This window comes from Phalacrocorax aristotelis, chromosome 4 (assembly GCF_949628215.1).
Source record: "Phalacrocorax aristotelis chromosome 4, bGulAri2.1, whole genome shotgun sequence".
Classification (NCBI taxonomy): domain Eukaryota; kingdom Metazoa; phylum Chordata; class Aves; order Suliformes; family Phalacrocoracidae; genus Phalacrocorax; species Phalacrocorax aristotelis.
The window spans coordinates 59,183,816-59,208,912 of record NC_134279.1 but is presented as its reverse complement, the minus strand read 5'-3'; the positions used below and the strand labels follow the sequence as shown (position 1 = coordinate 59,208,912).

At 38.8% G+C, this 25,097-nt stretch overlaps 1 protein-coding gene across 1 annotated transcript in view; it reads left to right on the top strand.

Annotated features, from left to right (window-relative positions):
* Window positions 1-22,506, top strand: part of NWD2 (NACHT and WD repeat domain containing 2) — a 58,728-nt gene extending 36,222 nt beyond the window's left edge. Inside the window, exons 4-7 of the mRNA XM_075091709.1 lie at window positions 12,304-12,507; window positions 14,197-14,341; window positions 14,643-15,232; window positions 16,848-22,506. Of these exons, the coding sequence (XP_074947810.1) occupies window positions 12,304-12,507; window positions 14,197-14,341; window positions 14,643-15,232; window positions 16,848-20,783 (4,875 nt within the window). The 3' untranslated portion in view covers window positions 20,784-22,506. The remainder of the gene's footprint in view (window positions 1-12,303; window positions 12,508-14,196; window positions 14,342-14,642; window positions 15,233-16,847) is intronic.
* The last annotated feature ends 2,591 nt before the right edge of the window (window positions 22,507-25,097 follow it).

Genomic DNA, 25,097 nt, shown 5'->3' with positions numbered 1-25,097 from the left:
TTGTGAATTAACTGTAAACATTGTTGACACTCTGAATACTTTAAGTATTGCTATACTTCATCAGCTGCAATCTTTGTCAAGTGTGTAAGGGGTGTGGTTTATGAAACCAAGGAAAGCTTTAATCGCTATTATCACGGTGCTTGCTTTAGTCTTTTTTCCTCAGTTCAGCTTTTCTGAAGATCCCTTTCACATTTTTCTTTCTCTCCTTAGCTGCTATTACAGTTTAGATTATTAGTTCCTTTCACAGGAATTAGATCCCTTTCATCCTGCAACCATGCTACTGTCCTTTCTAGCTAGGAAGGACAAATCCTACAAATTTACAGTATTTTAATAAACCAGAAGAAACGGTTCTTCCCCTCCAAGCATGTGAAAAGTAGGAAACACATGCAAATAAATCTAAGAATATACAGAAAGGACTGATAGTTCCACATCAGTCTTAAGTTTACTGGGCCATCATACAGCAGCATTGTTGGGGAAGGAAAATTATACTCTTTCTATATGTGTCTCTTCTCATGCAAGGAATTATCTAATAATTTATTTTCATCTTTGAAGGACTAGATTGATAAAGTATCTGTTCAGGGAGTACCAGCCATGAACTGTCCCAAATAACAAGCCCTGAAACCTATGCCAGCTGGCTTGGAGAAAATAATGTTTCATTACAATTGGTACGTAAGGATAGAAAAATCAAATAAAAGTCATCCAAATCCAGGAACTAGTCAAAATAATTAAATAGGCCATTCTACATGTACTTGCAAAGCAGATTTGATGTTACATTATGCTACTCATTTGTGTTTTGTGCTAAACACTAAATTCTGGGTACTTTAGAGAGGTGGCATTATAATCTGCTAGAGCTAATGTCCCTTATACTAAAAATTTGCCTTTGGGCCTTCATTTATTTTATATCCCTGCAAAACATGTTTATTAATTGTGTTTTAGGTGCTTCACTACACACTACACAGTCATGGGTCATATCAGGCTCATGGGGACTGTATTGTTCTATGCAAGTTGTGAAATAATTTTCTTGACATTTAATTGTAAAATTAGATTTTAATTTGTAGACTCAGTGAATACCAATATGTTTAGCTCTAATAAGAAGGGGAAATAGAACAGCGAAAGAAATTTGAAGAGAAATCTCATATGACATTACAACTAGCTTCAGTTTTCCTAAAGTCAGGAGGGGTGTTAAAAACTCCCTTATACCACCAGTGATTTTTGCCTCTGATAATGCTCATTAAGTAACTCTTTCTAATACCTTCATAGTGGCATTTTTATTACTGAGAAAGCTTAATTATGTTACAGAAAAGTATAAATATATAGGTCTATTTCCAATTTCCAGGGTGTGTATGTGCTTACAGTAGGACTTGGATAGGTTTTGCTGTCCTAAAAAACCCTCCTCAGTTGCTGCAACTTTGGTGGTGACTACAGACTGGATGCCTCTCTGTTAATCCCTTAGGTGTGTAATTCATCTCTTCTTGCTATGCTCAACATTACCTTAATCTAAACTCTTTGGCTTATCATTTATTACTTAAGTACCGTCCCAAAACAGGAATTTAGAAATGAAACAGCCCTTCTGATAAACACTAGCAAGACCGTATTTCCCGGAAAACAAAGATGTGGCCCCTTCTTTTTAAAGGGTGCCTGGGTGCAGCTTGAGGCAGCACCCTTTCTTGCAGATGAAGCATATCAAGGAGGTCAGTAAGGATGCAGGAGTCCTAGTTTTTAACTCCTGGGGTTGGTGTCCAGAAACCAGTGCCCTCTCCTCCCAGCTGACTATACTGTTTGTTAGGCTCAGAGTATCTTCTTGCGTTCTGGCTCCATGGTGCCTGTAAGGCACATTAAACAGCAACAGTAGGAGAAGCTTTTCTCTATTAGACAGCCTTCACCTATGAGATGCAAGACAGGATTTTGAACCCTTTCACAGTTCCTCCCTGCTTGGCTGAGTGTTGTGATTATTTTACAAAGCAGGGGAGGTTATACCATCATGCCCTCCTTTAAAAGACAAGATTGATCTCCTTGCTGTTTCCAGGAAAGGTATGTTTCCCATTCCCTGTAGGAAGGGTAGTGATTTCCACTGACAAGGTTATTGACTCCAGTCTGGGCTGGGTGCTAAGGTCTTTTATTAAACCTAGCCCTTGTAGTTTGTTTTTCTACCCAGCTCCACTGTTATAAAATGTTACAGGACCTGTCAGAGACTTGACAGGAATCGGGATTGCAGTAGGAGTTACATGCAAGGTCCTGAGTTTTATGTGCAAGGAGAAATATACATGCCTGTCAGGAAATCTCCCAGCCAATTTCAAAAACAGAGAAAAGTGAGAATGATACAATTGTTTGGAGGGGAATCAGAGTGAGTGAGCAGCTCAAATCTGTAGCCAGAGGTAGGCAAAGTCTTCTCCAGCCCTTCTTCTACCCTGCCTTTATTCTCAGACCTCTTCACTAATTTCATTGTTTTTGACTGATTTTCTCACCCACACCCATGCGCAGGGAGATCAGAGACGCAGCTATGACAAACAGTGAAGGAAAAGGCAACAAAATGAATTAAACCAGTGGTTCATGTTCATGTAGAAGACAGGAGAAAAAGCGTGGAGGATGAAGACCATTGATACTTTCACAGCCAGGAGAAGGGAGAGTTCTGACAAAGCAGAGTGTATCAGGGAAGTAGGTCATTAATTTCTTCCGAGGAAGCACATTCACTCAGTACGATGAACTGTTAGCTCCTACCCACTGTGTCCTGAGAAATTACTCATCATTGTTTGGTATCTCCCTACCACTAGGGAAAAGGCTTTGAGATTTAAAAACATTGCACTGTGGGTGAAGTTCAGAGTTGAGTGAGTTCGTTCATTTACAGCAGCATTTGGTTTCTCTCTTTAATCTTCTGAAAGACAGGTTCAGCATCAAGTAACTCCACCACCATTTTCTTCTTACAGCTTATGTCAGGGACATTATTCACAGGAAAAGACTTCAGTGCTTGCATCTCATCCTTCCAGCCCCACTTCCAGTCAGTTTTCTTTCCCTTTTTTGTTTTTCATGGAGCTGAAACCAATACCTGCCTCAAGTTTCTGAAATACCTGTAGCCCCACGGTGTGCTTCTGTAGTGCCTCCAGACAAAAAGGAAGAGAGGAATTAGGGCATGGCTGTCTGAAACAATGCACAGCAACATTTCTCAAGCCAAGGAACATAAATGCATATCCAGGCAGGTGGAAAAAATCTATTTCTCAGCACAGAAATGTCTTTATTGTGCTTTAGTTTTCTAAACACTTAAATATTTCAATTAAAAATTATATTTCTTATGTTCTGTATAGTCAGCTGAAATTCTAAAACTAAGTCTATTTACCCATAAGCTTCAGCTGAAGGGCTGACATATGGGCACTATTATTACCACCCAGGTATGGAGAAAAAATCAAATGAAAATGTTTGATACTGCTCTATAGTATCATTTTTCCTTTAAAAACTAAACAGGATAAACAGTGTAAATCAACACAAATACACAAAATCCTTTGCATAATGACACTCAGAATAGAAATGCTTATTTTGCAAGCTGTCATTAGCCTCATTTTATAGATAGGCAATCTGAGGCAGTGGCAAAAGCATCAGGAAGTTACCAGTTTCCATACTGAGATGAAGCAAAAGTGGAATTCTGCACCAGCACTGATGTTCTGTCTGCTAAATTGCACTGCCTTACAGCTGTTGGCAGTAGAAGGAAAATGCTGTTCTGAAGGTACTTTGACCTGTAAATCCTAGAAATCACAGGTCACCACCTTTTTGGCCTTTTTTTCCTATTTTTGATTTCTAATGTAAGTATTTTTGGGAGACTTCATTCCAATGCAACATAACTTTTGTCCTTTGATCACTACCATGAATAGGCAAGAAAAGCAGTCAGATGTACTTAATTGAAGAATATTCTCTGTGCATGTATCAGGAGGCACTCACACTGTACCACATTGCAGCTAGAAGGGAAAAAAAGGGAGTAGAAGCAGCTGTTTTCAAGACATCTCTTGGGTACTAGCTACTCTGGGACTCCAGCTTCCTAAAACTTGGTTTAGGTGAATTGCGTTACTACAGCTTTCTCCATCTTGGTTTCATTTGTTTACTTCAGTTCAGTTTAGTGGCTTGGCGTTTACCCTAACAAGCAGGTAACACATATACTCCATCAGGATTTTCAATTAATATCTTTGTTTTCCTTCTTACTGAAATCATTAGTGCATTGGAAGTAAATTTAATTAAATATACTTTCCTAGTTTCAGTTCAGATGATTCACTGTTGTTTATCCACTAGTATGTTTGCTTTGAGTTTGAGAAGAATTGGCTACTGTTGCCTTAAGGAATAAAATAAAATATAGGACGTTATTTTCTGTTTGTTTCTGGTAGTAAATTCTCAGTTTCAATTCAAATCATATTTATCTTTCAGAAACAAGGTTCCAGCTAATCCTGTTATTTTGTTGGGGGTGGGGTGGGGGTGGGGGTGTTCCCCAAAATGTCTCTGGTTGCACCTGAACATCTTATACCACATAAGTAATTCCTATAGGATACTATTGTCATAGAGTTACAATTTACTGTCAACAAACCAAAAAGACCTATTGTTGTACTAAATTTCTTTGAATGGGATGTTAAATACAAAGTCTTTAAAAATTGGTGTCTTGACCATATGTTCCAGATTTTGAAGACACGATTTACCAGTATATTTGTTTGTGTCAATTGCTCATGTCAGTTAAGCCCACATTTCTGCAGACCAGGAGGGTAAACACACCTGGGTGTTACAAATTCTGCATGCCTTTCCTGACTTGAACGTGCCGCCTAGGCAGGTTTGCACATGCAAATGTACTGTGTTAGCACATCCAAATTAAATATGAAAGACCGGATGTAGAATGTAGCCAGTATGCATATAAAAAGTAAGGTTTGAAAACAATGGAGCATTTCTTGTAGCTATGCTGAAGTGATTCTGACTTCAGTTCAAACGTGTATATATATATGTAAATTGAAAGACATTGATGGGTATTAGCAGCTAAGTATGCTTTTTAGAAAAAACATAAGAAATTTGAGGTCTTCTAAAATTGAAGTTAAATGGATATGTCAATCTTTCACTTGTGTTTTTCTTTATGTGTCTTTTGTCTATAGCAGTCTGATGTATTACTGAGTAACATACTTTGTTATCAGTTAATAGATATATTAACATCACCATAAGCAGTAGTGCAAAAACCACATTTCTCTGAATAAAATGGCTCTTTGACTGAATTGTATGGCTATAAGAGGAAAAAAGTTTTAATTTCATAAGAAAGATTTAACTACAAGAGGAAGAAAGCCTAGAAGAGCAGGCTGAGGAAGCAGGGAGTTAGATCTCTAACCCCAGGATTCACATAAGGCAGTAAAGAGCAAGTGACCACAGGACAGATGGGGATCCAGAGGACTGACTTTGTAGCCCTTGATTAGGGCACTAATGCAGCCTGTGCAAAGATAAGGTTTGTGTTCCTGCTACAACTAATGTTCAGTTACTTATACAAAGCTATGCAATTTCATATACAGAGAGGAGCTGTGCTAGCAGGAGCTTTGACACGCTACTGTTCTGGGCATCATTGATGCCCTGAAGCCTGATAAGTAGGGTACATACCTGGCGACCACAGACTTGTCCTTCTCCCCATTCAGGAGAGATTTTGAAACAAGCCTCTTGCTCCACAGGTGAGCTCCCTCATTACCTGCCTTGCTTTAGATTGTGACCCACTAGCTACAGCCTGCTGCTCATCGGTTTTCTGCCTGGGGCCTCCTGGTGAGGTGTGGCACAAGTTTCTGCCAGACTGCAATCCACAGTTCCCTTGAGGATGGTAGAAAGACACCTCCGGGACATCGGTGGGAGCAGCATTTCCCTCTTGACAACAGATGAACACCATAACATCCCAAGGCATTTCAACAGCACCTAAGTCCCTACATGGTGCATCACAGTGGCACCTGAGTATGATGGTGAGTGCCTGCAAGGCAATTTTCAGCCCAGAGCATGAAGCATTCACTGTATCTTCAGTAATGTGAGATACTCTCTTTCTCCTAATGGAGCTGTTCTACTTCGAATAAATGAGCTCAGTTTAAGTTTACATTAATTTAGCAGGCTGAAATGTGAGTCACTCAAGACCTAATTCATGAGTGGGCAAAGCTTTCCTCCTTTAGTGGTGATCAGTTTCTGTAAGGACAGGGCTGAGAATGAGGAACAACTTCCACTACCCAGTTATAGCTAATCACTGCACACCTGTTACAGCTCTGAAGCCCTGCCTAGGCTTAATTCCCTGCACCTACTTCCTATGTCGAAAGGGAACAATAATAATCACCCATGGATCTTGCAAAAACAAATTGTTTAAGAGGTGCTTAGTTCTGGACACACAGAGGTATCTGAGGTTAAAAAATCAGTTGTGGTTAGATTTAATTCCCTCAGAGATGATTTCTTGTATGCTTACTCTTCAAAAAGTTGGCAATCCAGGACTGCTCTGAAAAGAGGCAGAGAGGACATATGTATGCGCTTCAGTGTCACATGTGGAACTTCACAAAGACCAAGAAGTAGAAGTGGTAGGACTGATCCCATGAAGCCCAGCAAAAGATCATTGGATCAGATCATTCACTGGCTACAAAACTGTATTTTCAATTAATCCGAAGCTTTCTTTGTTGGCAAAACGGCAAAAAAATTGTTGCTCTTAAGTTGACAAGTACCTGAAATCACCTCACAAAACATTACAAATCTGACTTTTCAAATTACTTGGTTTGCAGATATTAACATATAATTAAAAAAAAAACCACCACAGATTAATGAAACCAATCAGTAATTAATATCTTGCTGTTATTCGACAGCTTGTTTTTATTAAAATTACCACTAAGTATTTCAGTTGGAATTAAATATATTTAAAATTTCATCTCATTCTGTATTAATAAAAGGAAGGTGTTAGGGTTCACAAACATTTTAGTGATGATGTCTGAACTTATCACATGGCACGTTCTATGAATCCATCCTATCAAGATCAAATCCAAATCTGGATAGTTTCCTCCTTTCGGTCATTGTTGTGGCTGTGCCTATAATTTTAATATCTTTCCACACAAGAAGATCAGAGGGAAAAATATTTCCCATCTGGATCTAAACAGTAATTTTTTAAACTTCATTTAATAGTAACTTCAGCCTCAGGCTCAACAAAGCTAACAAGACTACTGCTGAGGTTGGTCTGTGTTAATTCTATGAAGTTTTGTTAGATACAAATGGTTGCTGAGGGTTTTATACATGTTTGCCAGCCTGGTAGCTTCAAACATTTCAATCACCTTCAAACTAATGAATCTTTAATTTGTTGTTTTACTATTAAAGGAAAATGACTCACCAGGTGGGAGATTTTGATTCACAAGTCTGCATATAAAACTGTCTCTTGGTTCTGAACATAGTGTAAACATTACTGTTCCTTTTAAAAATAAGTTCCTCTACTAATCATCAAAATGCTGCAATGTTGTTACCACAAATTGAAGTTTTAGGTTATTACTGCAGAGTACTGTGATATTTTTCATAAAGGTCTGAAATAACAGTATTCTTATTTGCAGACTTAGTATGAAACATGAAGAAGATTGTGAGAAATTGTATTTTCTTTTAATTCAATTGCTTCATTTTTCTTCATTTTTCTAGGAAGAAATTTGCATTTACTTGAATGTATGGGGAATATGGAGACGGGGGCAGATATTTCCAGAGGCTGCTACAAGCCTCTGGCATGGATGCAGTTCAGACACTGAAGCCCCTGGAGGAAAAGTGCAATTCAGAGCTTCTCATTTAGGCCTCTAAAGGCTCCAGTATTTTTGTGGTACCCTGGTAGACTACACTTACACTGCCAGAAATAAATTTAACCATAGTGACACCAAAAGAGTGGAGGGAAGGTGGCTGTTCCCTGGTACCAGCTAGGAGATACAAGCCTCACCTTCCTGTCTAAACACGGAAAGATGCAATTTTCACATCCTGTGCATGCAAATGCACCCATCCTAAGGCTGACTTGTAGCCTTACAAACAAATAGTTTATTAAGATTCCAGCAAACACATATAGTCTGTTTATAGTCCTTAGCCTTTTGGGTTTTTTTTTCACTAGTGACCACTGTCAATGGAAAACATGCAGTGCATCTGGAGGAAGGCTTGTTTAGGTGAAGAACTGTTCCCCAGGAACCTGGTATGTTTATGTGATGTAACCCAGCATTTGAGCATCAGTCTCAGTAGAGATCAGCTGCATTTACTCAGCGTGCCTCCTGCTTCCAGCACTGGGTGTGATATCACAATCCTTTAGAAAAAAAGTGTCAGTTACTTTTGTCCTCCCCAGAAAAAATGAAAATAAGTTGTCTTTCAATACCTCAGTTAAATGGCCAGTGAAACCATGACTCCATGAAGAATTTCCTACCACATAAAAATTTTCACCAGAATATTTTTCAAATGGCTACAAAGAGTCAGGTACTAATACCAGAACCTCAGCCAACTTCTGTTGGGAGACTAAGAGGAACACAGCTGCAGTGCAGTGCCTGGGATTGCCCTGCTCTAAATGATAGACCTGCTAAACAGAATATTTACAATTTGCTGGTTCTACTTGTGTCATCAATTTTCTTCTTCATTCCAGTTCTTTTTATTCCCTATTCTGTTCCTATTTCTATTTCTTTGTTTACTTGTCAATTCTAATTGCCTTCCTAAATGCACATGTTCGCCAAGTAGGTGCCACAGGTGTCCTCAGAATCTCTGTTCAGTGGCTCTTTAACTTTTCTTTAATTGCAGAAATGCCTAAGTTTTGGCTAAAACATGGAGTCCTTGCTCACATTGGCCATGTGAAGCAGTAATCCTGAGTTAAACACAGCCAAGTTTCAGAGGTGTGCTCTGAGCCTGGCCAATGCATGCAGCTTAGATGAAGGACTTCTGCTACGATCCATACAATAGTTTTCTGGAGTGCAGTGGGCACAGTTACGGAAGACTGGTCAGCACTGTGCTGCCTGCTGCTCCCTGAGCAGTCCTCAGGGGAAAAATCTGTGGCAGTTGGTGCTGGTATAATCTCTGCAGCCATCTTTTTGCCATGGTCGACTTTTTAAGTTCTAAACCGAAATGTTTTAGCACATTCAGATCCTTACGTGGTGTTCAACTGATGTGCTCTTTTCTTGGTATAGCTGTTAGCTTCAGGCTCTCCTAAACACTAGATGTCATCCATAACAAGCTAGACTGAGTTTTCACCTTGCAGTGCAGTCACCTTGCTCAGACTTTCCTTTCCTCCACACATCCTCATTCCTTTTCTTCCTAGTACTATACATGTGTTATCTTTTAAGATTAACCTTAAAACTTTTCCATAAACCACAACCAAACAAGAAGAGAATAAATACCTCAAAGCAAAATTATACAAGGCTTATTTTGTTGTTTATTAAGCTTTATGGATGCTTGCTGCCATCATCCCAGATGGAGTTCACTCTTGTCTGTGTGATTCCTCTTCTATGTATGTCTGTTCTTCCCTCAGGTAATGCTAGGCATCTAGCAAAATATTAGCAATGCCATCTATAGCACCAAAGTATACCATGATACATGTATGTCCCCTACTGTTTAACATCTGATTTAAAAAAATTTGAAGGCTTTCAAATAGTGTTTGCATAGGCCTCCATTTTCCTTAAAAGCTCATGATGCAGTCATCCACAGTGATTCTAGTATTCTGATCATGGCAAAGTTCCTTTTAATTGTGTTTTGCTGTAGTAGCCAGGAAGATGATCCCTAATACAGGATTATTTACATAATGTCTGTTGCAATGAGGGAAAAGATACAAGAAAAAAAATCCCTCTTTTAATTTTAAAGTACTGCCTTTTGTTATTTACCTAGAGTACAGTGGAGAGAGAACAGCACAAACTGTACCAGAGAAGCAGAAAAGTACACAGAATAATTCCAAAACAAATTTAGTTGATTAAATGCAGTACATTAAAACCAGACATTTTAATGTTGACATTTTAGTATTGTTAATGAAGGGCCCAGCTATTGATCTTTGCTTGGGCAACCATCTATTGAATCTACTGGACTTAAATTCAGAAAAACTGTAGCCTAATGAATTTCAAGCAATAATTGCTATACTATGTAATTGCAAAATTTGCATAGTAAAGCTCCTCTGAGAGAAATTTATGACATTTCTCCATCAGTCTGAATGTGCAAAGGCTTGCAATTCAGCAGGATATGAGTTATTAACCTCACTCAAACAAACAGGGAAAATAATATTATATTTTGTTTAACCTCTGCAGCTTCAGAATTCCAAAATTATAGGGCTCTATGAATAGAACAGAAGGGTAAAACTTCAAAATTTTCCCTGGTTATCTCATTATGTGAAGCAATGTAGCTCTCTCTATGAAGGGAGCTACTAGTTAGAATGATCACACAGAAAAAATAAATTCACATAGTAAAAATACTGGATCATATAATTATTATTTAATTCTAGTTAATGAACACATTTGTTCCTTTCTCCTGACTCCTTGATGTGCACCGTGAATGAAGCTGGTGTGGGATGTGAATGGGCAGCCAGGCAAACCCATCTTTCCCTCAATGCCTCTCTATTGGAGTGGCTTCTTGAAGGACTTGGGTGCTGGGACTTGTCAGAGACTGAAACCTGGACTATATGAACTATCACAATTCTTACATTCTTCATTTCTCCTAAGCAGTGGACAGACATTGACTTGTCCTGCCCACCAGCTCTTTGTCACTACTCCTCTGATGGAGGATGCCAACCGCTTGCCATCAGAGCCAGCACTGTAGTTTATGTGAGCTCTTCCTAACCTGCTCCAGGCAAAAATCAGTCAGGATAGTTTACGCAATGTGAACTGTGGTCTGAGCTAACTGAGGTGGGTTTGCCTGAAAAAGGTTAGGAGGTGTTCACATGCACTTCTCTGATGTCTCTGCTCTGAGGCTACAGCATCTAGCATGATGAGCTGTCTGAGTACCTTTTGCCAACACAACTGGATTCAGAAAAGGGGTCTGCAGATTCAAGCTTTTATCATCAGTGAAGCACGCTTCATCATCATCGGTTATTGATTTTCAGGGATTAGTTACAGCTGGAAAAGTTTAACACAGCTCATTATGATGAGTGCTTTAAAAATAATGAATATTTAGACTTTTATTATTTACAAAGAGGTCATTTATATTTTTAGGGTACTACTGTTTTGCATTAACATTACTAAGAGATCTCTCTGATTGAAATCAAGATGCTGATACTGTTGGTTCCTCTCCACATTAAGTACTCCTCATTAACTCAAAATCTTTACTGACTACATTTAAATGAGGAAAGAAATAAAAAATCCTACTTTAAAGGAAGTGAGAGTTCTCACTGATTTCTGTGAACCAAGATTTGAATGCAGAACTAAGCTGATGACCACAAATTTGAAAAATTTTGTCAAAAGAATGCAGGAATGTCCTGCAACTCTATCTTCTATAAAGTTTTTCCCAATCCTTTTTTATAAATTATTTATTGACAGCAAACTAAAGAAATAAAATTATAACAATTTATTCAGAGCATCGCAACCAATATTTTAATCCTCAGTTTTGAAGGTGAAAAATCTCCTATGCCACAGTTTAAGAACTGACTTCCACAAACCTTTGCCTGTATACAAAATATGTGTATTTAAGAACTATAATTTCTGTTTCTCTTTGGTATTTGATCGAAACTGTCTTTCCTTGCTCCACTGTTCATTGAGGGGACAGCTACTGGAGCAAAGACATTGAACATTTTTGCAACACGGAATATGAGACAGCAAAGCAGCTTGTGGTTCTGCCACATTGATCCTTGGTATTGCTGGTATAAACCACATTTTTAATAATACCCATATGAGCTGTACATAACATCAGTCTTCTGTTCCATTACTGTGGAAACTAAGAATAAAAGCAGAGGTAAACAATCCAGAGATGCATCGTTATCCCAAGTCCAGAGAAAAGGATTTCCACATTTGCTTTTGCATGTGAAATTAATGCCAAACTGTGACTAATGGGAATCAATAATACATGAGTCAATACTGTGCTAAGAAAGTATTTGGGTATTTTTTAATTTATTCTTTTGAATACTTTAGTATTTTTATTACCAGTTAATAATAAGAAAGACAATGCATCTGCTTGAAATTTTACCAAGTTATCATAGTAGGATGCAGCTCAGTACAGTACCCTCCACAGTACTTCATCTTACACTGTATCTGTTTCCCTTCTTAGTAATTTCAAAGTCATTAAACTATTACCACACTGATTTTTATGAAATTCAGATTCTGAGGAGGGATTTTGCATAATTAAAAAGAAAAATTTAATCCCTACTTTCCTGCAAATACACAGGGCCTATTGGGAGAGAAGTATGGGAACATCCGAATACCAGGGGAAGTTGAGTCAGCAGAATTTGAAATGATCCTGGATGCTGCTGTAGAGGCCAAGCTAGAGACACGGATTTTAGAAGAGTGGTACTGCAGGGATGAGAATGCAGTGCCACCAGCGTATTACCTCAGACCAAAATCTGAAATGCTGAAGAACTACCAGAACACGGTAAGTCATAGTCACCTCCATTCAAAATCCTTCTCTATCAATTACAGTGGTGGACAGTCCCCAGGGTCATGAGTCCTGTATTGATGCGCTCCCTGATAACAGCCAGAGCAAGTGGCTCTGGTAGTCATTCACGACCTGTTGGGGCTAGTGGGACTGTTGTACAGATTTCCCTTCCCCGATGTTGGAATAGGGAGCTAAGGCTCTCCTGCCCTGATATTATGCTTTTGCTAGATTTCAGTGAACAGGATTAGCAGAGGAAAGACATGTTTTCCTTCTATCACCACACGTGAAAGCTCTTTAACAGTCAAACAAGTACTTAGTGCTGTCCTGAGACAGATGTCGTGCTTTTAACTTATTAACTGTATACTAACAGAAGATTTTTTGAACACTGCTAATTACCATTTTTAAAACCGGCATTTGTCTTTAATTGATGACAATAAAAACTGTATATTACCCAGGCTCAGTTCTACCCTCCTACACATCCTATATACCCAAGGAGAGATTTCAGTGTACAAAAAGGGAAGTCCTTAACAGAGTATTCACTTAATTTTCAGTGCATACTGTATTATACAAGCAAATGAAATTAAAGCATTATACTGCATTTAATTTTTGTGTAGCAGAATGTTTTCTCTGTTGCATGAAAAAAACATTGAAAACATGAAAAATAGACACAGAGTTTTAACAAGTTGAAGACAGTATAATGTGGCCAATTCTGAAGTATTGATCACAAGGGAGAAAGCAAGTTTTGCAACTTTGCATTGTTTTGCTAATGCCCACAGTATTCCTTTGAATAAAGCTTGGCTTTTTTGTTATTAACACTTTGTACGTTTCCTCAAGCTACTGATACACAGGAGTAAGTAAGATGATGTTCATCACTTTAAGCTAACATAGATTTACATCTCATAAGCTCACAGGAAGTAATAAAGGATACACAGCTCTGAACATGTCAATAAAGAGTTGCCAGCAAACTTATACTGGAGGATCTTCTTTTTCCTATTACACCCTCCAGGAAAACTGGAGACCCCTTAAACACTTCATCTGCAATAAGTGATGCAGCAGTGATTCTCAGCTGCCTCAGAAAAACCTCCATCATGGCAGCTGAGAGAAACCATCTGAAAGGATTAATGAGTTTACGTTAGAGACCCTCTGATGACAGTAAGATTACTGTTACTACAGCAATGAATGAACAAAAGTAATGTCAGATATAATCCCATATTTTTCAAATATGGTAGCTCATATAAGGTGCTTAATTACAGGTACCAGGAAGCTCATTTTCAGTTTTGAGATCCAAGTTTATTATTATTGTTGTTGTTAATAATAATAATAATAATACTTCTCATTAAACAAGTGATAATTTTAGCAGTATTACTGCTGCGTTATTATCATTATTTCAGGTTTGGTTCTCAAAACCCACTTTCTATCAAGGTGTTATTGGTCTTATTCTTAAAAAATATTTTATTAGCTGTCTACAGTAGGAGTCAGGAAATACTCAAAGTAACTAACTTCTATAATTCTACAATTGAATACAGTATGATTATCTGCAGTATAAAAAGTTGAACTCATTTATTTTTAGTGTATGTGTTTCTCAGTCACCGTGTTGTTTATGACTACTGAATATTAGACTTTTACTTTCTGAAGTTGTAGATGTGTGTATTACAGCTACTGTTTAACTATGGATATTTTTAAAAGATGGAATCTTCTTCAAACTCTATGAATGAGAACAAGTGGCAAGATATATCAGAAGAGATTAAGAAGATTTTTAAGACTGCTGTGAAATTGCTGTATGAGAAAGGAAAAATGAAACACAGCCAAGCAAAGAGATATCTTTCCTCTGGTAAAGTTCAGACTAACTACTCCTATATATTCATTTATTACCTTCTCTATCAACCTTTCCACAAACATGAAAATATATTTCTGTTGGCATTTCTGACATAACTGAAGAGAAAAAAATGTTCGTTGTGCTTGCTTGAGACCAAAACCTATACGAAAGCACACAGCAATTTTTCTGTGCTTTTTCTGTTTTTTACAGAAAACAGGCAATCATTTAAGAGTCTGCATGTTGGAAGTGGGGGATCTTCTTGAACTGTTTATAAAGAAAAGATAACAGAGACTCTGTGTTCTCTTTTCATCCTCAGCTATTGAAGATGAACTTGATTTTGCCTTGGGTAAACAAACACCAGCTTTCCTAAAGAAGTGTGTTTGCTACATTCGGAAAATTGCCAACATTGAGCGTTTCGTTAAAATTCCAGAGATGGGAAAATACATGGATGTGGTACATACAGCTGGGAAGTTTCTACGAGATCCTGAAGCCCATGAGAAACTGATCAAGCTCAGGGATGAATTCATTCCTACCATCGTTGCGTCATCCAATCTGAGAGTGTACACATCCGTCACCCACTGTGACATGAAACTGGGCTACTCCCAAGAAGTGGAGAACCATTACATTGAAGGACTTGGTAAACAGTTCTATGAAGACATGATTGATATCATCCAAGCAACAGTGCAGCAGAATTTTGACACCGAGACAGACTTGCTGTATGATGAAGTTCTTCAACACTCATCGCTATGTAAAACGTACTCCACTTTTTATGAATATAGATGTGAGGCATTAAACATAGTTCACAAGTACGTTCTACCTAGCAAAATAGGACACATTAACCCTCTTATCATATATGGAGGACCATGCACAGGGAAGACTCTCTTATTAGCCGAAGTGGCAAAGAAGGTAAATAAATACATAATATGGTGATGTTAGGAGCATTGGTGTGTAAGGGTCATCTTAGTTTTCATTCTTCCTTTTGTCAACAGATCTGATATCAGCCCTCAATATATAAAATAAAACGAATTAAAAGTATATTCTGCATATTATTGTACACATATTCAGAAAAAGACTTATCTTTTAATCATGTCTCTGCATCATGTGCTTAGCCAAAACAAAAATACTTTATCAGAGCTCTTAAAAACCTAATAGGAATCATTATATTTTTTAATTAACAACATGTATTTTAGAAGGTTCTCTTTCCCTCTTGTTCCACTGAGGTCCTATGAATCTGGAGCCATCTAAACATCAGATGCTGTTTTTAGTCTTACTCACAAATACAGCATGTCTTTCCAAGTCAGGCCATCTTATGTTCACATCAGAAATTATTCCAGAATTAGTCTCATACACTGGCTACAAATACACTTGCTACAAATCTATCTGTAATAACCTGCAAAAATACCTGTACTCATTTATCTGACATATGCTGTTTAAGTCATTGAGCTGTGTACTACAGGGAGATGAGTGAAACACTTTGTGCAAGGCAGGACCAGATGCAGAAAAAGATGAGGCTGGCATCTCTAAGCCTAATTCTCCAGCTGGGAGTCACAACTTTGAGTTCCCTGCAGGGTGCTCAGAGAATTTAGCACAGTGGGCTGGGAAACAGCCATTTCAGCCAGAAGGAAATGGAGAAGGGAACAATAATGTTGAAAAGTCTGCATCTTTCCCAAATGTGGCTTCCTATAGATTCACATTAGTTGCGTATATGAAATTGAGATTTGCAACTCAAGATCTCATTTCAGATCTGAGTACATAAGTAAACCTCAAGACTCTGGTTACACTTTTCTGTTAAAATATTCTACAATAACTTAAAGCGAGGTGAGAAGGCTTAGCAAGTAAGAGAAGTGAGTGTGTTAGCCTGCACAGACTGAGAGGATTTAAAGCCACATTCCTCACTTTCTTAGAGTATGCTAACCAAAAGAACAGCAAGAGATACTTTTTACCCCCTGTGGCAGTGTGTAAGAGCAAAAGTCACAGGCACACCAAGACAGAGCATGCTTCTGTGGTCCAGGAATAAAGGTAACGGGCTAGTAAAGGGTAATCTGTACTCTGATCCCTGTCCTCCAAAACCGTCAGGGTATGCAGTTATACTCAGCTGGGAATCAATGTTAAACGAGTTTAGGTGGCAAGCTGGTCTGCCTGGCCAAGGATGACATTGCTTAGTGTCTAAGGAAGTTTATTAATATGAGAATCTACCTACTGACTTTCAGAAGTGAGACACAGATTTTGCAGAGTACCCTGGGATTTATAGACTGCATTCTACTTATGTCCCCTTAGACGTAAGCCTCTTTGTGGATCTGAGTTTTCTTGTTTTGGGATATTACCTGTGCTAAATAAAGATGACATATGATATGAATTTCATTCAGTGCACATAAATCAAACCAGGCTTGAACTCTGCCTGTGAAAGCATTTCCATTCAACCACTAACATTTTAAAATGTTTATATATAGGCAATCACTGTTTATAAACTCTGTTACTGTGTTTCATTTAGATATTAACTAAATTATGCTCTATATTCTAGTCCTATTCCTGGTTGCAAGAAGAGATGGGACCAGATTCTGACCCTGTGGTAGTTATAAGGTTTTTGGGATCCACTGAAACAAGTACAGATCTGAGGAATATACTTCAAAGCATTTGTGAACAATTAGCAGTCAACTATCGTTGTGTCGTACAAAGTTACCCAAAAAAGATTCATGACCTTCGGGACTTGTTCATCAACCTCTTGAATGAGTCTTCATTTCACAGGCCTCTGGTGATAATATTCGATGCCCTAGAACAGCTAACAGATAGTGATGATGGTAGGAAGCTCTGGTGGCTTCCCATTCACCTTCCTCGTTCAGTACGGATAATTTTGTCAACACTGCCAAACAAGCATGGGATCCTGCAAAAACTGAGGTGCCTTATTCATGAAGAAGACAACTACATTGAATTGACTGCAAGGGACAGAAAGATGTGTAGCCAAGTACTGAAACATCAGCTGCTGCGAGTTAAAAGAAAAGTAACATCAGGGCAACAAATCTATGTCAATGAAGCATTCTCCAAGTGCACACTGCCTATGTTTGTGAACTTAACCTTCGGAGAGGTCAGGAACTGGAGATCTCACAAAGATGTGGATGAGTCCTCCCTCCGTGTCACTGTCCATGAAAGCATAGAGCAGTTGTTTTGGTCACTGGAAAACAAGTGTGGGTCAAGACTATTGTCAAGAGCACTTGGCTACATCACTATGTCCAAATCTGGCCTGAGTGAAATGGAACTGGAAGATATTTTAGCCCTTGACAACACTGTTATGTACGAGCTGAGTGAGAGCGTCAGAGAAAGTAACCCACTGAGAATTCCATATATATACATTGCGAGGCTTAAGGAGGGCTTACAGGGGTACTTGATAGAGCGACAGGTGAAAAATGTAACGCTACTTCTTTGGGCAAATAGGCACTTGCAACTAATTGCCCAGAAATTGTACCTGCACAATGAAGATGATTTACATGAAATGCACACAGTCATGGCAGAGTATTTTCTTGGTGTTTGGTCAGGTGGACGAAGAAAACCTTTTTACAGCAATGACCAATATCTGAATGGTTGTCCTGACCATGACAGTAGAGGCCTGAACGAGGATGAAAAGCACTACATGGATCAGACTGCTTTTGACAGGCAGGCACCTGATCAGCCATGGGTCTTTCAGTGCAATCCATTAGAGCCTGATATCTTTTTTATCAATCACAGAAAAATGACAGAGCTTATTCATCACTTGACAAGATGTGGAAGAACAGATGATCTTCTGTATGGAGTCATTATGAACTTCAGCTGGCTGTATACCATGATTAGAATAGGGCAGTTCGATAAAGCACTTTCTGACATAGAACTAGCTTACACCTATTCGCAAGAAAAGGAGCTGAAATTTCTCGCTAGTACCCTCCGCAGTATAAAGTTCAAAGTAGTAAAATACCCAGGTTCGCTCTCTGCTGAATTGCAGCAGAGGCTTCTCCCAGTAGTAAGTTCATTGCCCAAACTCAGACATCTCCTCTTAGAATGTGACAAAGATGGACCCAAGTATTGCTCTATCGTCCCTTTGCATTCCTCCATGGATGTAACTTACAGCCCCGAGCGCCTGCCGCTGTCATCCAGCTGCATGCATGTCACTGAGATTTTGCCTACTTTTAATCCCAGCACAGTTATTGCTGCTTTAGAAAATGGCTCCATCAGCACTTGGGATGTAGAGACCCGCCAGTTACTAAGGCAGATTACGACAGCTCCATCTGTTATCTTAGGGATGAAGCTTACTAGTGATGAAAAGTATCTTGTAGTGGCTACAACAAAAAACACTCTTTTGATATACGATAACATAAATTCCTGTCTTCTGTCTGAGGTGGAAATTAAGGGGTCAAAACATTGTGGAATTGGGGGGGGGCCCAGTTTTATAAATGGGTTTACATTATCAGTCAACCATGCGCTTGCTTGGCTGGAGGCCAGCAAAGACGTTACTGTAATAGATCTGCTTTACGGTTGGCCTCTCTATCACTTTCACTGCTGGTATGAAGTGACCTGTGTGCAATGTTCTCCAGATGGGGTTTATGCGTTCTGCGGACAGTACTTGAACACTGCGACCATTTTTCACTTGGGCAGCGGAGAGAAGCTGGCCACTGTGACCTCTGAATTTTCTGGTGGATTTGTGAAATTCCTTCTCATTCTGGACACAGCCCAAGAAATGGTGATGGTGGACAATGAGGGTAGCCTCTCTGTTTGGAATACCGAGGAAATCGCGAATCCCCAGCTTACAGATGACTTTGACTGCAGGAGAGAAGACAGTGAAGTTGTCAGCATAGAGCTTTCTGAAGACCAAAGTGCAATTTTAATTTGTAAGGCTCTCAGCATTGAACTTCTTGACACTCATGTGTGGAAGGTGGCTGAAAAGTTTAGAGCTAAACACAATGAGCGCTTTATATCTGCCGTGTTGTCCAAAAATGGCAACTGTATAATTGCTTCAATGGAAAATACCTCAGCCATTTTTGTCTGGAGAAGAGATACGGGACAGTGTATGGCAAGCTTACAGGAAATCTCAGGAACTATAGTCAGGCTAATTAAATCAAATCATCATAACGTGCTGCTATCCTTATCTACCAGTGGTGTCCTTTCTATTTGGGATATAGACATCATAACTGCTATGTCCAATATTGACAAATCTGGCAAGCCGATCCAAAGACTGGTGTTGCCAGCCAGAGGTGAATTAATATACACATTGGATGGATCAGATTCTGTCCATAAGTGGAACTTCAGCACTGGATTTATTGAAGCTGTGTTCAAGCATGAAGGCATTGTTGAAAACTGTGTGCTGACCTCTTCTGGAGAGATAATGGTTACATCAGATGATAAATGCAGCCAGTACGTATGGCACACTGTTAGTGGCGAAAATGTCTTTCGCATTAATGGACAAAAAATCTCAGAGCTAATGATTACTCATAATGATCAATTTGTAGTCTCTCTCTGCGAACAAAATGCATCCAGAGTTTGGCGACTGGCTACAGGACATAGGGTTTGCAATATTTTAGTTGCCTTACAGAATGCATTTATAACAACTGCAAATACATTCGTAGTCGGAATGGCAAAGAATAAAGTGTTGGCAGTGAGTCTCTGGACAGGCAGTATAACCAAGAAGTTTTGCTGCGATGATGGTGCAAGCATTGTGGATATTAAGCTGATACCAGACTGCCCAGATATTATAGTATTCATAACATCTACTGAAACTGTGAACATCTGGAGCCTAACAGAGGAAGTAATCTGCAGACGTGTACAGTTGCCTACCAATTTCTTAAAAAATTTGGAAGACTTTGAAACATCCCCAAATGGGAAGCTAGGAATTATAACCCGTGGTGATGAGAACATTAATGTGCTTGATTTATACAGTGGAAAACTTCGCGTGGTTCACGCTCCAGGTGTCATCTGGCGGCAGAGGCTGTCTCGGGATGGCCGCTATCTTGTGTACATCTGTTTTCGCAGTGAAGAAGATGATGACAATGGTGCGGTCTCTAGTTTAATAGTAATGAGGCTAGCGGATGGCAAAAACATCGGTGCCTGTTCTCTTTATAAAACTCCCACTTTTCTTGCACTCTCACAGAGACATTTAAATATTATTATTGGATTTGATGATGGAAGTATAGGTACTTACACTGTAGTGGATCGAGTCGACGCTGCACTGAAAATCAAAATTGCTACTTCAAACAGCCGTCAGATTTTCAACAACACAACACAAGTGATTAGGCCAAAATGTCACAATTATAGCTTCAAAGTAACTGCAGACTGCATTTGGAGGGAATCAACGGAAGTGTTTGCAAGGGACAGCCCCATTACAGTTACAGAGCCTGAGGTGAGTGAAGCAACACCAACCAAAAAACACAACTACTGTTATGAGAAAGTGTGCTCAGCCATAGATTGCAGAGGACACAGTTTTGCTGCTGACAACTGAGTAACCATCTGGACTAGCTTATCTGAATAATAGTATACATGCATAGATCTATATTCTGAATTCACGTAAAAATCAGTGCATTTCTTGGAAGACAGACAGAAACAGCAGAGGGCAGACCAGCTGGTTTTTCCTCAACAAATATTCTTACATTTATGTAAACAAAAAAAAGCAAACATAAAACAAATGGCCTGCAGGGTTTTTTAAATTTCGGAATACAAGGTTCAGTCCAGGATTTCACCAGGGCCTTGATTAAAAATTTCTAGCAATACTATAAAAATTGTTATGCTATTACAGAAGTTAGGTGATCTTATCTGGGATTGACAAACTCTTTTAACTAGAACTAAAGGTCCACATGATTGGTGAGAAGAGCCAGACCACTATTTTATATACCGAGTCACCTAGATGGGTCTATAGCTAACAGCCAACTTTATACCCACTTGCAAAAGTGTGTTTTTCTGCTTGATGGTGCAATGACAAGATGTCACCTGCCAACCTGGAACACTTGATACATTCCATCATCATTTTAAAAATACCTACTTTTTTTTAATTGGGATTAATCTTTGGGTTGAAAGGAGTAGGTGCCATCAGCTGCAAACATGTCAATGTGTGGGCTGATAAGTATTTGTTCACCTCAATGAATGGACTGAAAGATTTTTTTTTTTAATTGCATGCAGGGATTTCAGGTTTCTGTATTGTGATAAAAATGATAAAAACCTAGGTCATAAAAGGAGTATAGGGTTTGGGGGTTTATTTTTTAGTTTGGGGAATTTTTTCGTCTTCACAGTGTGTATTAGTACAGGTCATAATGAAAACTTTTTTAAAGAGAAAGGGTGTTACAGATGAACAGTTAGACACATTAATTTCTTTATGTTAAAAGGTTGCTATCCATTTTGTTGTAAGCAAGTCTAAAGTATCTCCTATGTCTCCAAAGTAATCTCAACACAAAGTTTTCAGACATGCCATGTATTTATCCTGATAACATTTGCCTTACTATGATTTCTGTTCTTTCCCATGGTAAATACAGATCAGATGACCAAACACTCTGGGACTGCTTGTATATGTGCTGAAATACTCCACTAAATGTAAAGGCTGCCCAAAGGTTCTTTACTGGTCCAATTTGTAATGGATTTTTCTTACTTCCACATACTTACAAGCTTTACTTTCTGCTTTAGAACTGTTCTGAGCCTTTTGTACAGTTTTATCAGTTTCAAGGCAGAAATTGTGAAATAATGACAAATGCTTTAAAAAAAAAAATCACATTTTGCCCAATTAAAAAAAAATACTGGACAACATTTGAAAGAATAAGAAGATTTTTCCCTCCTTAGATATCTTAAAGTTGGCACACCTGAAATTTTTTCAAATCATTTAAACAAAACAATTTTATTTTTAAAATCAGAACTCCATGCCACAAATTTCCCAGAAATGAATGCTAAGCTAGAACTTAATGTAGTGTGTGAATGTTCAATGTACAAGCCAGTATAGTATATTAAGTGACTTGAATGATTTTTCCTAACTTGTTTGCAACTAATAGATCATATTGAATGTTTTTATGTAAACTTTGTATTGTTGGGAAAATCTACCCAATCAGAGATTTATATTTTCATAAATGTCAAATTTAGTTAAATTTTGTTACCGAGTTGTTAAATTAGAAATCTATTGCAGTCTTCAAACAATATACAGTCTTGTGTATGCATTGTTTGTACTAATAAACTAAGGAAACAGATTTGTGTGTGTCCCTTAATTTTAGGGAAATTCTGGCCAAGGGGCACAAGGGATTTGCAGCTCCCATTAGCCTGTATTTAAACAATTTTAAGGGATATATTTGTAAGGAAAAATTCCAGTTTTTTCACACTTCAGTTAACTAAATCAGGCATTCAAAACCCAATGAAATTCACACACACAAAAAAATCCATGCTTAGATGCCGCTTATAACTAGATTGCATACTGCCAGCGTGCAAGTCAGCAGACACAAAGGCTTGTGTAACCTACCCAGTAGAAAGCTCAGAGAAGAGGAGAGCACCTGAAATCCCACTCCCCTTCAGACCTTTGAAGCTACAGGAAGGTACTGTGGGATCCACATCTCCCAGGATCCTGTCCTGAAGGTAAGCAACTTCCACCTTCTTTGAAACACTGGGCATGACACACACATTTCAGCTTTAAATTCCTTGTGCATAACCTGCATGATTTTGGAAAGTTAGTTCCTTCATTATATTGGAAGAGTAAAAATACATCTCCTCTCTGCCAGGAGAGTGACTGACTTTGGGCAGTGAAGGAGTATAACAGAAACAAAGCAAAACACAGAAGCAGAGAAATGTTCTTCCTTTTTGGGAAGCACTACCAGAGCTCAGCTGGTCCCAGCTCAGCTGAGTGGCTTATTGATAAGAGTACCCAGACTTGCTCCTCTTGTTTTCTGGCTCAATGAACTTTGTGGTCTTCTGCACAGTGGCATGGCTTCCTGGGGCAGGAGGTAGTCCCCCATGAAACAGGATCGGCCCAAAAGTGAGAGCAGTTTTCCCTTCATCTTGGGTCAAAGAGGGAGTTGATTTTAGGCCTCGTCTAGTTGGTCAAAGCAATAGACTGACACATGAAAGCAGTGATGCTTTATATAAAAAGGCATGGGTGTTCTTGTCCTGCTTTGAATATTAGTCTGTTATGTTCTAACCAACAACTGCAAGAGTGGGGCAGCACTACTGTTTTTCTTAACTCTAAAACAACGAGAAAGACGAGCATGAACATGAGTTCTAATCCACTTAAGCACTTCAGCCAAGCATTGGGTTCCTAATCTCACTGAAGGATGCTGATTAAGTCTTGTCCCTCCTCATAGTTTATGTCTTAAAAGATAAACTATCTCATTCAGCTTTCTGAACATATTTCTCAGGGGTCAGACTCCTCACACTGAGCCTAAACAGCAGACACAGGTTTCTGAATGGCATTAGGCTGCTACTGCAAGAGTGAGCGCTCCGTAAGCCCTCACAAATCTGTCCCCAAGTATGTCTATGCAGTGGTACAGTGACAAAGGATTTTCTCTAATAATGAGCCATGCAAATGCCAAGTGCTGTTCTACCCCTACATAGGAAGAGAGCAATTTACCTTCTTTTAAGGAGCACTATTTGCATATCTAGAACAAAGCTTCCATTTATTCTTTATCTAAAGTGCATCAATAAGCAGGCTCAGATGGGGTCCATATTTTCTGACACAGAAGATTCTAGGAACAGGCTGTAGCTGCAAGAAAGCTTTAGAGGGGAATTAGCCGGAAATTCTTTGGCAGACAAAGGTAAGCCAGAGGTCAGCTAGAAAAAATATTTTTATCAGTCATTTCCTTTGCACCACAGCTGGGGAATGCACAGCCCATGACTTCATTTCATACAGCCTGTGGCCATTCGACTTTTTTCACATTAATATCAGATAACATCAAAATGTGAGTTAACATGTAGCCTAGAAAAGGCATTCAGGTTTCAGTGGTTCTCCATGCTGCATACTCAAGCCCTGTTCATAAACCTGTGGAAACAGAAGTTCTAGCCATCTAGCAATGGGAATTTAAAGCAAAAGTCCATCACTAAAATGGCTTTCATATGCAGAGGGGACTATTTCAGTCCCAGACCAGCTTAAAATCCTGAGATTTTGCCCTTTGTCAAAAACTTCTTAGGTGCATCTGTATAAATAAATCATAAAATGGGCCCTTTGGGTCATTACCATTAGGCTATTAGCAACAATCTGCATTGGTTTTTGTTGATTAAGGATTAAAAAAATACCTGATTTAACATAAATACTAAGACTGCAAAAGGACACAATTCTGAAATCTATTTTTATTTCTTACAGAACCAAAGACACCTTACTTTTCCATACATTATTTTTTAATGTAACCATAAAATTAATTATGTAATCATCCAAATGTGGACTAGGGCCTTTGGATAGTTTTGCTTATCAAGGATTTGTTATTAAGAATCATCAAGCATTTATGCTACAAATATGATCTACTTCAAAGTTCTTGTACCCTGTTGAAGTATCTCTTCCTGGAACGCCACATCACTGAAGGGAGAGTAATGAGCTACTTTTTTTTTCCCGTGGTTTACCTTTCCAGCCTGGTCACTAACCACCATTCCTTGCATTTAGGAGGCAGTCTTCTGACTTACATGACGTGAAGTGATGCTCTCAGTGTGGGTTGTAATCACAGTCTCAATTCTCAGTTTCAACAGGGGGGCCAAAGGCTGAAGGAATAGTCATCACGATCCTTCCCGGGACCAGATGAGGCATTTTATAATGTGCTTCTCCAGAAGGGACAGTTTGCACCACCATCCTTTTGTGAAAAAGGGA